The 9,483-nt window shown below is 37.7% G+C and overlaps 1 protein-coding gene across 13 annotated transcripts in view; it reads right to left on the bottom strand.

Moving 5' to 3' along the window:
* Positions 1-5,772: 5,772 nt before the first annotated feature.
* Positions 5,773-9,483, bottom strand: part of FAM184A (family with sequence similarity 184 member A) — a 123,993-nt gene continuing 120,282 nt past the window's right edge. For 4 of the 13 annotated variants that reach the window (XM_027551104.1, XM_027551109.1, XM_027551106.1 and 1 more), the window contains 2 exons: positions 7,668-7,903; positions 5,773-6,122 (listed from right to left, as the gene is read on the bottom strand). In XM_027551104.1, the coding sequence (XP_027406905.1) occupies positions 6,041-6,122; positions 7,668-7,903 (318 nt within the window). In that variant the 3' untranslated portion in view covers positions 5,773-6,040. Of the gene's footprint in view, positions 8,307-9,483 lie in introns of all 13 variants that reach the window. The other 9 variants (XM_027551105.1, XM_027551113.1, XM_027551108.1 and 6 more) reach the window with 7 other exon arrangements.

Here is a 9,483-nt window from a genome sequence, read left to right as displayed (position 1 = left end):
TCCTTTATCATATCCTTTAATAAACTGGTAAATGTGTTTCCCTGAGTTTGGTGAGCCACTCTAGTAAATTAATCAAATCTAAGAGGGGGTCATTAGAATCTCTAGTTGGTTGGAAGCACAAGTGACCACCTGGGCTTGGGACGGACATCCGAAGCATGTGTGTGTGGCCTGGAGTTACACTCTAGGACACCCAGCTGGTGGCATGTTGTGGAAAAAATGTACACATTTGGTGACCTGAAATAGTGTTTTGTGTACGGAGTAAAAAAGACCCACAGGAGATTGAACTAAAGATATTCCCTACAACAGGAGGGAAAGGCTGTATTTAGTTATCCACTCATCTGTTAATGGACACTTGGATTACTTCAATTTTTTGGCTATTGTGAATAATGCTGCTATGGCCACTGGTACGCAGGTATATGTGTGAGTTCCTGCTTTCAATTCTGCTTTTGGGAATATACCTAGTAGTGGAATTGTTGGATCATGTGATAATTTTATGTTTAAATTTTTGAAGAACTGGTGGACTATTTTCCACAGCAACTGTACCATTTTACATTCCCACTAGCAGTGCTAAAGGGTCTCAATTTTTCCATTCTTTTCTCCCTTAAAAAAATTAATAAAAAGCCATCCTAATGGGCATGAAGTATCTCATTGTGGTTTTGACTTACCTTTTTCTAATGGCTAGTGATGTTGAACATCAAGTACTTATTGGCCATTTGTATCTTCTGTGGAGAAATGTCTATGTCTGTCACCCACTTTTGTTTTTTGGTTTAGTTTTAGTAATTCTTTATATAGTCTGGGTATTAATCCCTTATAGGTATATGCTTTATAATTATTCTCCCCTATTTTGGGGGCTGTCTTTTTCACTGTTAGTAGTGTCCTTTGGTGCACAAATGTTAATTTTGATGAAGTCCAATTTATCTTTGTGCTTTGGTTATCTGAACTTTTGGTGTCATATCAAATAAATCATTCCCAAATCCAAGGTCATGAAGGTTTACCCTACCTGTTTTCTTCTAAGAGATTTATTTTTCATTTGGGTCTTTGATCCACTTAAGGTGTAATCAGGTCCAAGAGTTCATGTTCACTCTTTATGTGGATATCCAGTTTTTCTAGTACCATTTACTGAAAGACTGTCCTTTCTCAATCATTTGACCACAAATGTGAGAGTTTGCCTCTGGGTATCAATTCTATTTCAAAGAGATTTTTGACTAGGCTCAGAGAGCTTCCAGGTTGGGGAACCAGAATGCTTTCGTGGGCAACCATGCTGGGCCCCTAACTCCACTGGGACAGAAGCTCCTTTGGGACCTCACACTATATATATATATAATTTTTTTTAATCTGGCAGTTGATTTATATCCTTTAATATCCTTTGTAATAAATCAGTAATCTAGTGAGTAAACAGGTTTCCTAAGTTCTGTGAGCCTCTCTAGCAAATTAATCAAACCCAAGGAAGGGATCATGAAACGTCTGGTTTATAGCCAGTAATAACCTGGGCTTATGATTAGGAAGTGAAGTGGAGGGTAATTTTATAGGATTGAACCCTTAACACGTGGAATCTGATGTCATCTCTGGGTAATTAGTGTCGGAATTGAGTTGAAAAATAGGACACCCAGCTGGTGTCAGAGAATTGCTTGGATGTGCAGGTAAATGCCCCCGACACACATTGAAAACTGGTGACCAGACCCTTTAGTAAGGCAATTGATAGTATTTGTCCACTGTGGCTTTACTTCTAAAATTCTAGCATAATAACAGTCTTGTTCCTCTTTCTTCCTTCTGTTGTACTTACCAAACAAAATCCTAATCCTGGTTATGTATAACTATCCATTCCTGTAAACCTGTATCCAAGTAGCTGGTCAAAGAACATAATCATGCTGCTGGGTGTCAATGTAAACATATAGCCTCTGAGCTCAACCACTGCCTGACAATCCTTTTCCACTTCTCTAGTATACATGCTCTACTCCAAGACAACTGATGACTCAACCCATGGTAATTTATACCTTTCTCAAACTCTCATTATATTTGTAGGTTCAGGAAGCAACAGTTAGAAAAGGACATGGAACAACAGACTGGTTCCAAATAGGAAAAGGAGTACATCAAGGCTGTATATTGTCACCCTGCTTATTTAACTTATATGCAGAGTACATCAAGAGAAACGCTGGGCTAAAGAAGCACAAGCTGGAATCAAGATTGCCCGGAGAAATATCAATAACCTCAGATATGCAGATGACATCAGCCTTATGGCAGAAAGTGAAGAGGAACTAAAAAGTCTCTTGATGAAAGTGAAAGTGGAGAGTGAAAAAGTTTGCTTAAAGCTCAACATTCAGAAAACTAAGATCATGGCATCTGGTCCCATCACTTCATGGGAAATAGATGGGAAACAGTGGAAACAGTGTCAGACTTATTTTTTGGGGCTCCAAAATCACTGCAGATGGTGACTGCAGCCATGAAATTAAAAGACGCTTACTCCTTGGAAGGAAGATTATGACCAAACTAGATAGCATATTGAAAAGCAGAGACATTACTTTGCCAACAAAGGTCCATCTAGTCAAGGCTATGGTTTTTCCAGTGGTCATGTATGGATATGAGAGTTGGACTGTGAAGAAAGCTGAGCACCGAAGAATTGATGCTTTTGAACTGTGGTGTTGGAGAAGACTCTTGAGAGTCCCTTGGACTGCAAGGAGATTCAACCAGTCCATTCTAAAGGAGATCAGCCCTGGGTGTTCTTTGGAAGGAATGATGCTAAAGCTGAAACTCCAGTACTTTGGCCACCTCATGTGAAGAGTTGACTCATTGGAAAAGACTCTGATGCTGGGAGGGATTGGGGGCACGAGGAGAAGGGGACGACAGAGGATGAGATGGCTGGATGGCATCACCGACTCGATGGACGTGAGTTTGAGTGAACTCCGGGAGCTGGTGATGGACAGGGAGGCCTGGAGTGCTGCGATTCATGGGGTCACAAAGAGTGGGACACGATTGAGCGACTGAACTGAACTGAAAGAGTATCCATCTTACTACATAGCCCAGGAGACTGAGTCACAGACATATTTGACACTTGTTGGTGGCAGAGCCAGTGGGGAGGGAGGGAGCCTCAGAGGTGAGCCTCCGATCACTGAAGTAGGCAAGTTCACTCAGGGATGTTACAGGGGAGATTCAAGCATTCTACGGGACAGCAGAAGAGAATGGGCATGGAAATGAGGGACTAAAGAGTGAAAATGTAGAACTTCTACATCCTTCTAACTGCAGGATTCTAGGATTCCATGTTGCTTCTTATATTCTATCAAAATGTCTCGCTGAAACTTCTCTTCCATCACAGTGTTAACAATGTTATGAGACTTCTCTGGCCATCTCTTTAATGTTATGACATGTAACCCAGTGACACAGTTGAAGGTTCTTACAAAACTGCTGCTTGTCTCTTCTCTCCTCTCCCTCCCCAGTACCAAAATTTGACAAAACACGTCTGACCCCACATTCCCTTTTCCTTATCACCTTCTCCTGACCTGTAGAGCCAAATTGCTTCAAAGAGGGGTTTTCACGCACTCTCTAAATTTCCTTTCACCTCAGTTCTCGGGAATTTAGCTTCTGTTGCCACCACTTACCCTATTTTTGCGGAGACCATTTTGTAGTTGTTGGAGCCAATGGGCACTTCTCATTATTTCCCTTTCCTGATCTCTACAGCACTTGGCACTGTTGGTTGGCTGCTCTCTCTTTGAACATCCTTCTTCCACAACATCACGCTTTTTGGGATCCATAACTCTACTTCTCGTTCTGCCCTCTAACTGTTGGTGTCCCCCTAAGTTCTGTGCCCAAGTCTGTTCCTTGTTGTTTTCATCCACATACCTCTGGCTTTCTCGAGCTCATACTTGCCATACTCGAGACCCTTGTGTTTAACTGCTTTTATTATTCCAGAGAAACTTTAATTTCAATACACCTGAAATCATACTGCATCTTTTGCCCACACTTCATTTTCTTTCATGTGCCACAAACATTTATCACCAATTCCCACCAGTTCTACATTTTCACTCTTTAGTCCCTTATTTCCATGCCCATTAACAATTCTTCCTTTCAGTCTTCATCTGAACCAATTCAATGAATTTTGGATCAGTCGTACTGTTGTTAGTCAGGGCCCCATCTTTTCTGAACAAATTGCAGCCAATATGTTTTTGGCTGATTTTGAAATGATTTTCAACAATTAAAAGCCTAAACCTGCTATTTATTACCTGCTTAAAATCTAGAGGATCAAGTTGAATTTCTTACTAAGCATTCCAGAACATCTGTAGCAGAGGGTCAAGGTTTCAAGCTTTCCTAGTTCTCTGTGTGTAAGGTGTGGGGAGGGCGCAAAGAGAGGGAGTTCAGGTTCTTCATCTGGGTGGCTGAAGGGTTAAAAATGTTACAGTTACACTGCCTAATACAAGCTCAAGAAATGGCTACTCTTATTATGCTCCATGGTCCTATAGGATTGCTGAGTTCTCTGGATGCAGCTGGCCTGCTCTTTCCTGTTTCAGCTTATACGTTAAACAGCCTCACCTTTGGTCTATCTGGTTAATTGCTACTCATTCTTAAATATTATACTGGGGTACCACTCCCATATCCAGCTTAGTCAGCTTGACATCACCGGCAAGTAGTCACCACTTAGGTAGAACTCACTTCCTCCTTTCTGCTCCCATTGTACACTGATTTGTGTCTCTTCTGATACTGCTATTAAAAAAAGAAAGGTTTGGTTTTAGATTATTTCAGCAAGTGTATGATTAGCTCCTTGCAGACAGGTGTTCATCATCTTTGTATGTCCATATCTAGCAGACAGACGCTTTACCGTCTGAGCCACCAGAGAAGCCAAGTCACCTGTAGGAATTCTAATAATCAAATCCTTGATAAGTAAATATCCAAATTATGAGATATGCATAAACAAGGGGCAAGAAAATGAGCTTATAACTATTTTCTAAAATAAGCATTAACCATTTTTTGTTGGAAAATTCAGTCTCTTAGTTGAAGAAAAAAATTAAAGCATTTGGTAAAAGCTTTTTTTCAGGATAACTTAAACAACACACTACCAGCTCTGCATATTCAAATGCAATGGTTTATTCCTTAAAGATTTTGTGAAGATAAAATGATAATCTTTCTTCTGGCCTCTCAGCACAGTGTCTGACATGTGGTAGTCATTTAAAAAGTTGGTCTTTAACATTATTATATTTATTCATAGATGTTTATATGAATGTTCACCCAGGCTCTTCTAAAATCTACATTACTGAATCAGCTAAATTTAGCACCCTTAGAAATGGATGCACTCTTTTAGGCCACAGGATACAATGTAGTAGCCTGCCAAGGTGTACTGAAAACTTTAAAAAGGTGTCATTAACATGTGATAGTGGTTACTTGTCCATGTTCATGTGTCAATACTAAACTGCCTATTTAGAAAACTGACAAGCTGGCTTCTTAATACTGAGCACAGATGCTGTACTACAAAGTCTAGGTCTTTAACTATCAGAGTAATTCCAAAAACATAAGTTGGCAGTATTTTATATACTTGGAAGTCCATAATTCCCACAAGTGTTTTCATTCTAGCCTTCTAAATTTAGAGAACACACTTTAGTTATACATGGCAATGCAACAAATGAATAGGTTATAACATTTATTTCTCTATCCCGACTTTGCTATTATCGAAGTAAAATAATTGATATTTTATGATTATTATTCAGCGAAACTTTTTCTGGCAAGTCTTACCTGGAATTTAAAAGTATTTAAAAATTACCAACAAACTTACTAGAAAAAAGAAAAACATTGTTTGTTCTAACAAAATTTATTATGCAGTAATTACAAAGATTAAAGATTCTTCCATCTCAAATAAAAATAACTGTTATAATTACACACATAATATAGTACCTTAGAGTGAGTCCAATAAATATCACAGGAAGTACAGGGCATTTTCAACTGCAGAGACACATACTTTCTCACAGTGTGTGACACAGGAGAGCCTGTTCACATAATGATCTGTATAAGGTCATGCTCTTAGTAACAGTCCACACAGAACTGTGCCAAAGCAGTTCTTTCAGAACGTGAAGTACCGGGCAAACCACTCCTGGCGCTGGGGATCTGGAGAAGCCACCGGGGAAGCTTCACTCTGAGGAGGACTGGATTCATAAAGAGAGAGACATGTAACCCAGCGTTAAGCTGTTTTGCAAAATGAAGGGAAAAGCACATAAAACATCAGGGCAGACGACCACAACTAGTTCCCTATGTCAGGAGATGTGTTTTAAAGCTTGGCTGTTTCCTCTATACTAGATGGGGTCTCCCCTCCAGGAGAGTGCAGAAGCAGCTCAGATGAAGTCCGTTAAGGAGAAGCCATGTTACACAACAATTACAAAAAAAAAAAACACAAAAACCAAAAATCAGACAGTTGAGAAAAGTAATGTGACCCTCTTTGAACAAAAAAGTTCAGGAGGAACTGCGGGATATAAGAACAAGATAACATTCTTCTCGTTCAGCACCTTTTTGCTTTTCATTAAAATTTTTTTAGAATCTGACACAAGTATTTCTTACAGATGTGTCCTTAAATATAACTAATTTAAGTGACTAAACCATGGTATAATATTTTTCTGTATGTGTATTTAAACTTTCATAATTCCACAAGCAGATACTCTAGGGGAAAGGAATGTATTAAAAAGCCAATTTCCCCTCCATCTTCGAAGTTATATACTTTATACTTATCTTAACTCTAACTAAAGATTCTTTGGGCTAGTTAAGAAAATAAAAGCATCCCTACCGTCTTTGGGGGCAATTACAAGGCACGCAACAATGTGTAATGGAAACTCCAGTAGCCATGTTCCTTGAGCCCATGCGCATGCATCTTAATGATACCTGAACGCACCCATGCATGAGGGAAAATAAGCAACACACAGTATTTAGCAGGAGACACATTCAAACGTGTATTTGACTACTTTTCATTCTTGCTATCTTCTTTTCTATTTGAAATAATATCATTAACTAGTCATTAATCAGTTTAGAAAAAAAAGTAGTTTACCTGTAAGATTATTACTAGTGACACGGAGATTTAATAAGAACAAGTCAAAAAATTTTAAAACAGCACAAAATCAGTAAGCATAAAATAACAGTACTTTCTGACTTTAATTATTTCATGAGTAAACAAATAATTTCATTCTAATTTTACGTGTTAATACCTTTACTTGAGAACTCTGAGATAAAATTGGAATGTTAATTACAAAACTTTTCTTCTAAATTTCCTACTTTTATCATTAAGTTCCCAGAGCTTATATATTTTTTTATTTTGGCAAGAAGCATATATGTTTATAAATAAGCAAAGGGAAAATAAACAGATAAGAAACAAAAGCCACTTACTAAAAAATATTTTGAATTTCTGTAATAAGGATGGGTTGTTAATGAAAAATTGGTGATAATTCTTACATATTAAAATTCTAAGCGTATAATTACATTAGCACCTCTTTAAGCATTTAGAAAATTGACCGACAACAAAATAGAAAAAATCTTTTTAACAGTCAAAAAGGAGTTCTCTAGAGAGGTGATAAATATATTTTGAAGATATTTCACAGTAAAATTTCTTTTGCTAGGCTGTTCTTAAAGTAGTAGATTTCTGCAATGTAAGAAGTAAATTTCTCAAGTTAAAAAAGAAAAAACTGCACTGGTGAGACAGGGCTCACCTCAGAAATGTCTTGGGCTCTTTGGGTGGCACAGGCTGAGGAAGTGGCTTGCTGCTGTTGAACTCAATATCATGGACGGGAGAGTTAGGAATGGGATCCAGGCGGTTAGGATGTCCATTGCCCACTCCACCAGATTCCAGAGCACTTAGATTGGGAACACTCACAAACCTGTTTGTTGGTGACTTATCGTTCTTCTTCTTTTGCTGCATTAAAAATAATACATGTGAGGACAGTGCCTGCATGAGGACGAATGAGAAAACAGGAAGAGTAGAAGAAATAAATTTGGCATGGGAAAATTTTGGAAGCTGGATGTTAAAATGAACCAGTGTTACCCAAAATGTGGTCTGGGGATCTTTGGAGGTGTTCTTTATCTACATGGAACCCTCACAGACAGACATACTGCTTGGATAGAAAGAATGAGGAAAAAATGTTTAGGAATGGTTCATGGGGAGGAGGGTGGGTGGAGAGAAGGCCAAGGGGTAAAGACTATCGGGAGGGAAAGAGGGAAAGCGTACATCTCATGGATCTCATGAGGTTGCATGGGTTTAAGCTAAAATGAGGAAAAGATGAAAAGTTAACATAATTTTAAAAGAGAGGTCCGTGAACTTTAGCCATCTGTCAAAGGGAGGCAGTCCTTGCCTGGAAAATAAAAGGAATGAGAAAATGCTTGGCAAAGTTAGTTTGAAACAAATCTCACATTTCTACCTAGGACTTAGAGCTGACCTAGAGAAATAATTTGGTTTTAAATTCACTATACCATCTCTCTGAAGAGGGAAAATGAAATCTGTATACTTAAGTCTCATTTACCAATTCATTAGTAGTGTCATAATTAGCTCACAATCTTTTAAGACATTTAAAAGTTATAAAACAAAAGTGATCAATGTAATCTTTTAACTGGTCTTTAAAATTGACAGATGAAAACAGCAATACAACTGCGGATTGTTAATATCTATTGGCTTTCAAATCATTAGCTTTAAGCTCTATTCATTTGTAGAATCAATGAACATCATCTTGCTATGTGGAGTAAAAATTAATATGTATGATATTTTGAATATTCCCATCTTTTACTGACTACAAGCGTGCTAATTAAATGTATGAAATAATTTTTTTGTAAGATGACTCCAGAATTTTAAAGAAAGACAATAGACAAGATGGTCCTTTTCCTTATGTATAATGACCTCATTATCTAGACATTGTCCTCTATGTCGTTTTCTGTGAATCATAAAGTCCCAGGAAAGAAGCCTATTTTAGCATAACTGCAAAAATAAAGGGTGATACCCTCTTCAGAATTATTTGTGAAAACTGAATCACTATTAGGAGTCAAAATTTATGAAGATGTATCTTTGGCATTTCTAGTCATAAGAAGGCATAATCAAAACTACTTAAGTTTTTATTTTAAGAAATCAAAAGTATCATTGACAACATTCTACAATAATGATCTTGTGACTAAAAATGTAATTCTAATAAAATAAGTAAAAAGAAAATATTTCTAATCTTGTTTTAACAAGTCTCATAACCTAGCTTTTTAATTAAAAGCTTCAGTTCAGTTCAGTTCAGTCGCTCAGTCGTGTCCGACTCTTTGCGACCCCATGAATTGCAGCATGCCAGGCCTCCCTGTCCACCACCAACTCCCGGAGTTCATTCAAACTCTTATGTCACCCTAAATAATGAATTTAAAAACTGAAACTAACTATATTCATTCATTCACCAATAATTTTTTTTGCAAAGGCTCTATATGCCATTCCATTTTACAAATCATTTAAGTCATTTTAGAAAACAGTTTACAGTTTGAAGCAGTTTAACTTGTAAAGGAAGG

The sequence above is a fragment of the Bos indicus x Bos taurus genome, chromosome 9 (genome assembly GCF_003369695.1).
Source record: "Bos indicus x Bos taurus breed Angus x Brahman F1 hybrid chromosome 9, Bos_hybrid_MaternalHap_v2.0, whole genome shotgun sequence".
Lineage (NCBI taxonomy): Eukaryota > Metazoa > Chordata > Mammalia > Artiodactyla > Bovidae > Bos > Bos indicus x Bos taurus.
This window is presented reverse-complemented; position numbering and strand designations above follow the sequence as displayed.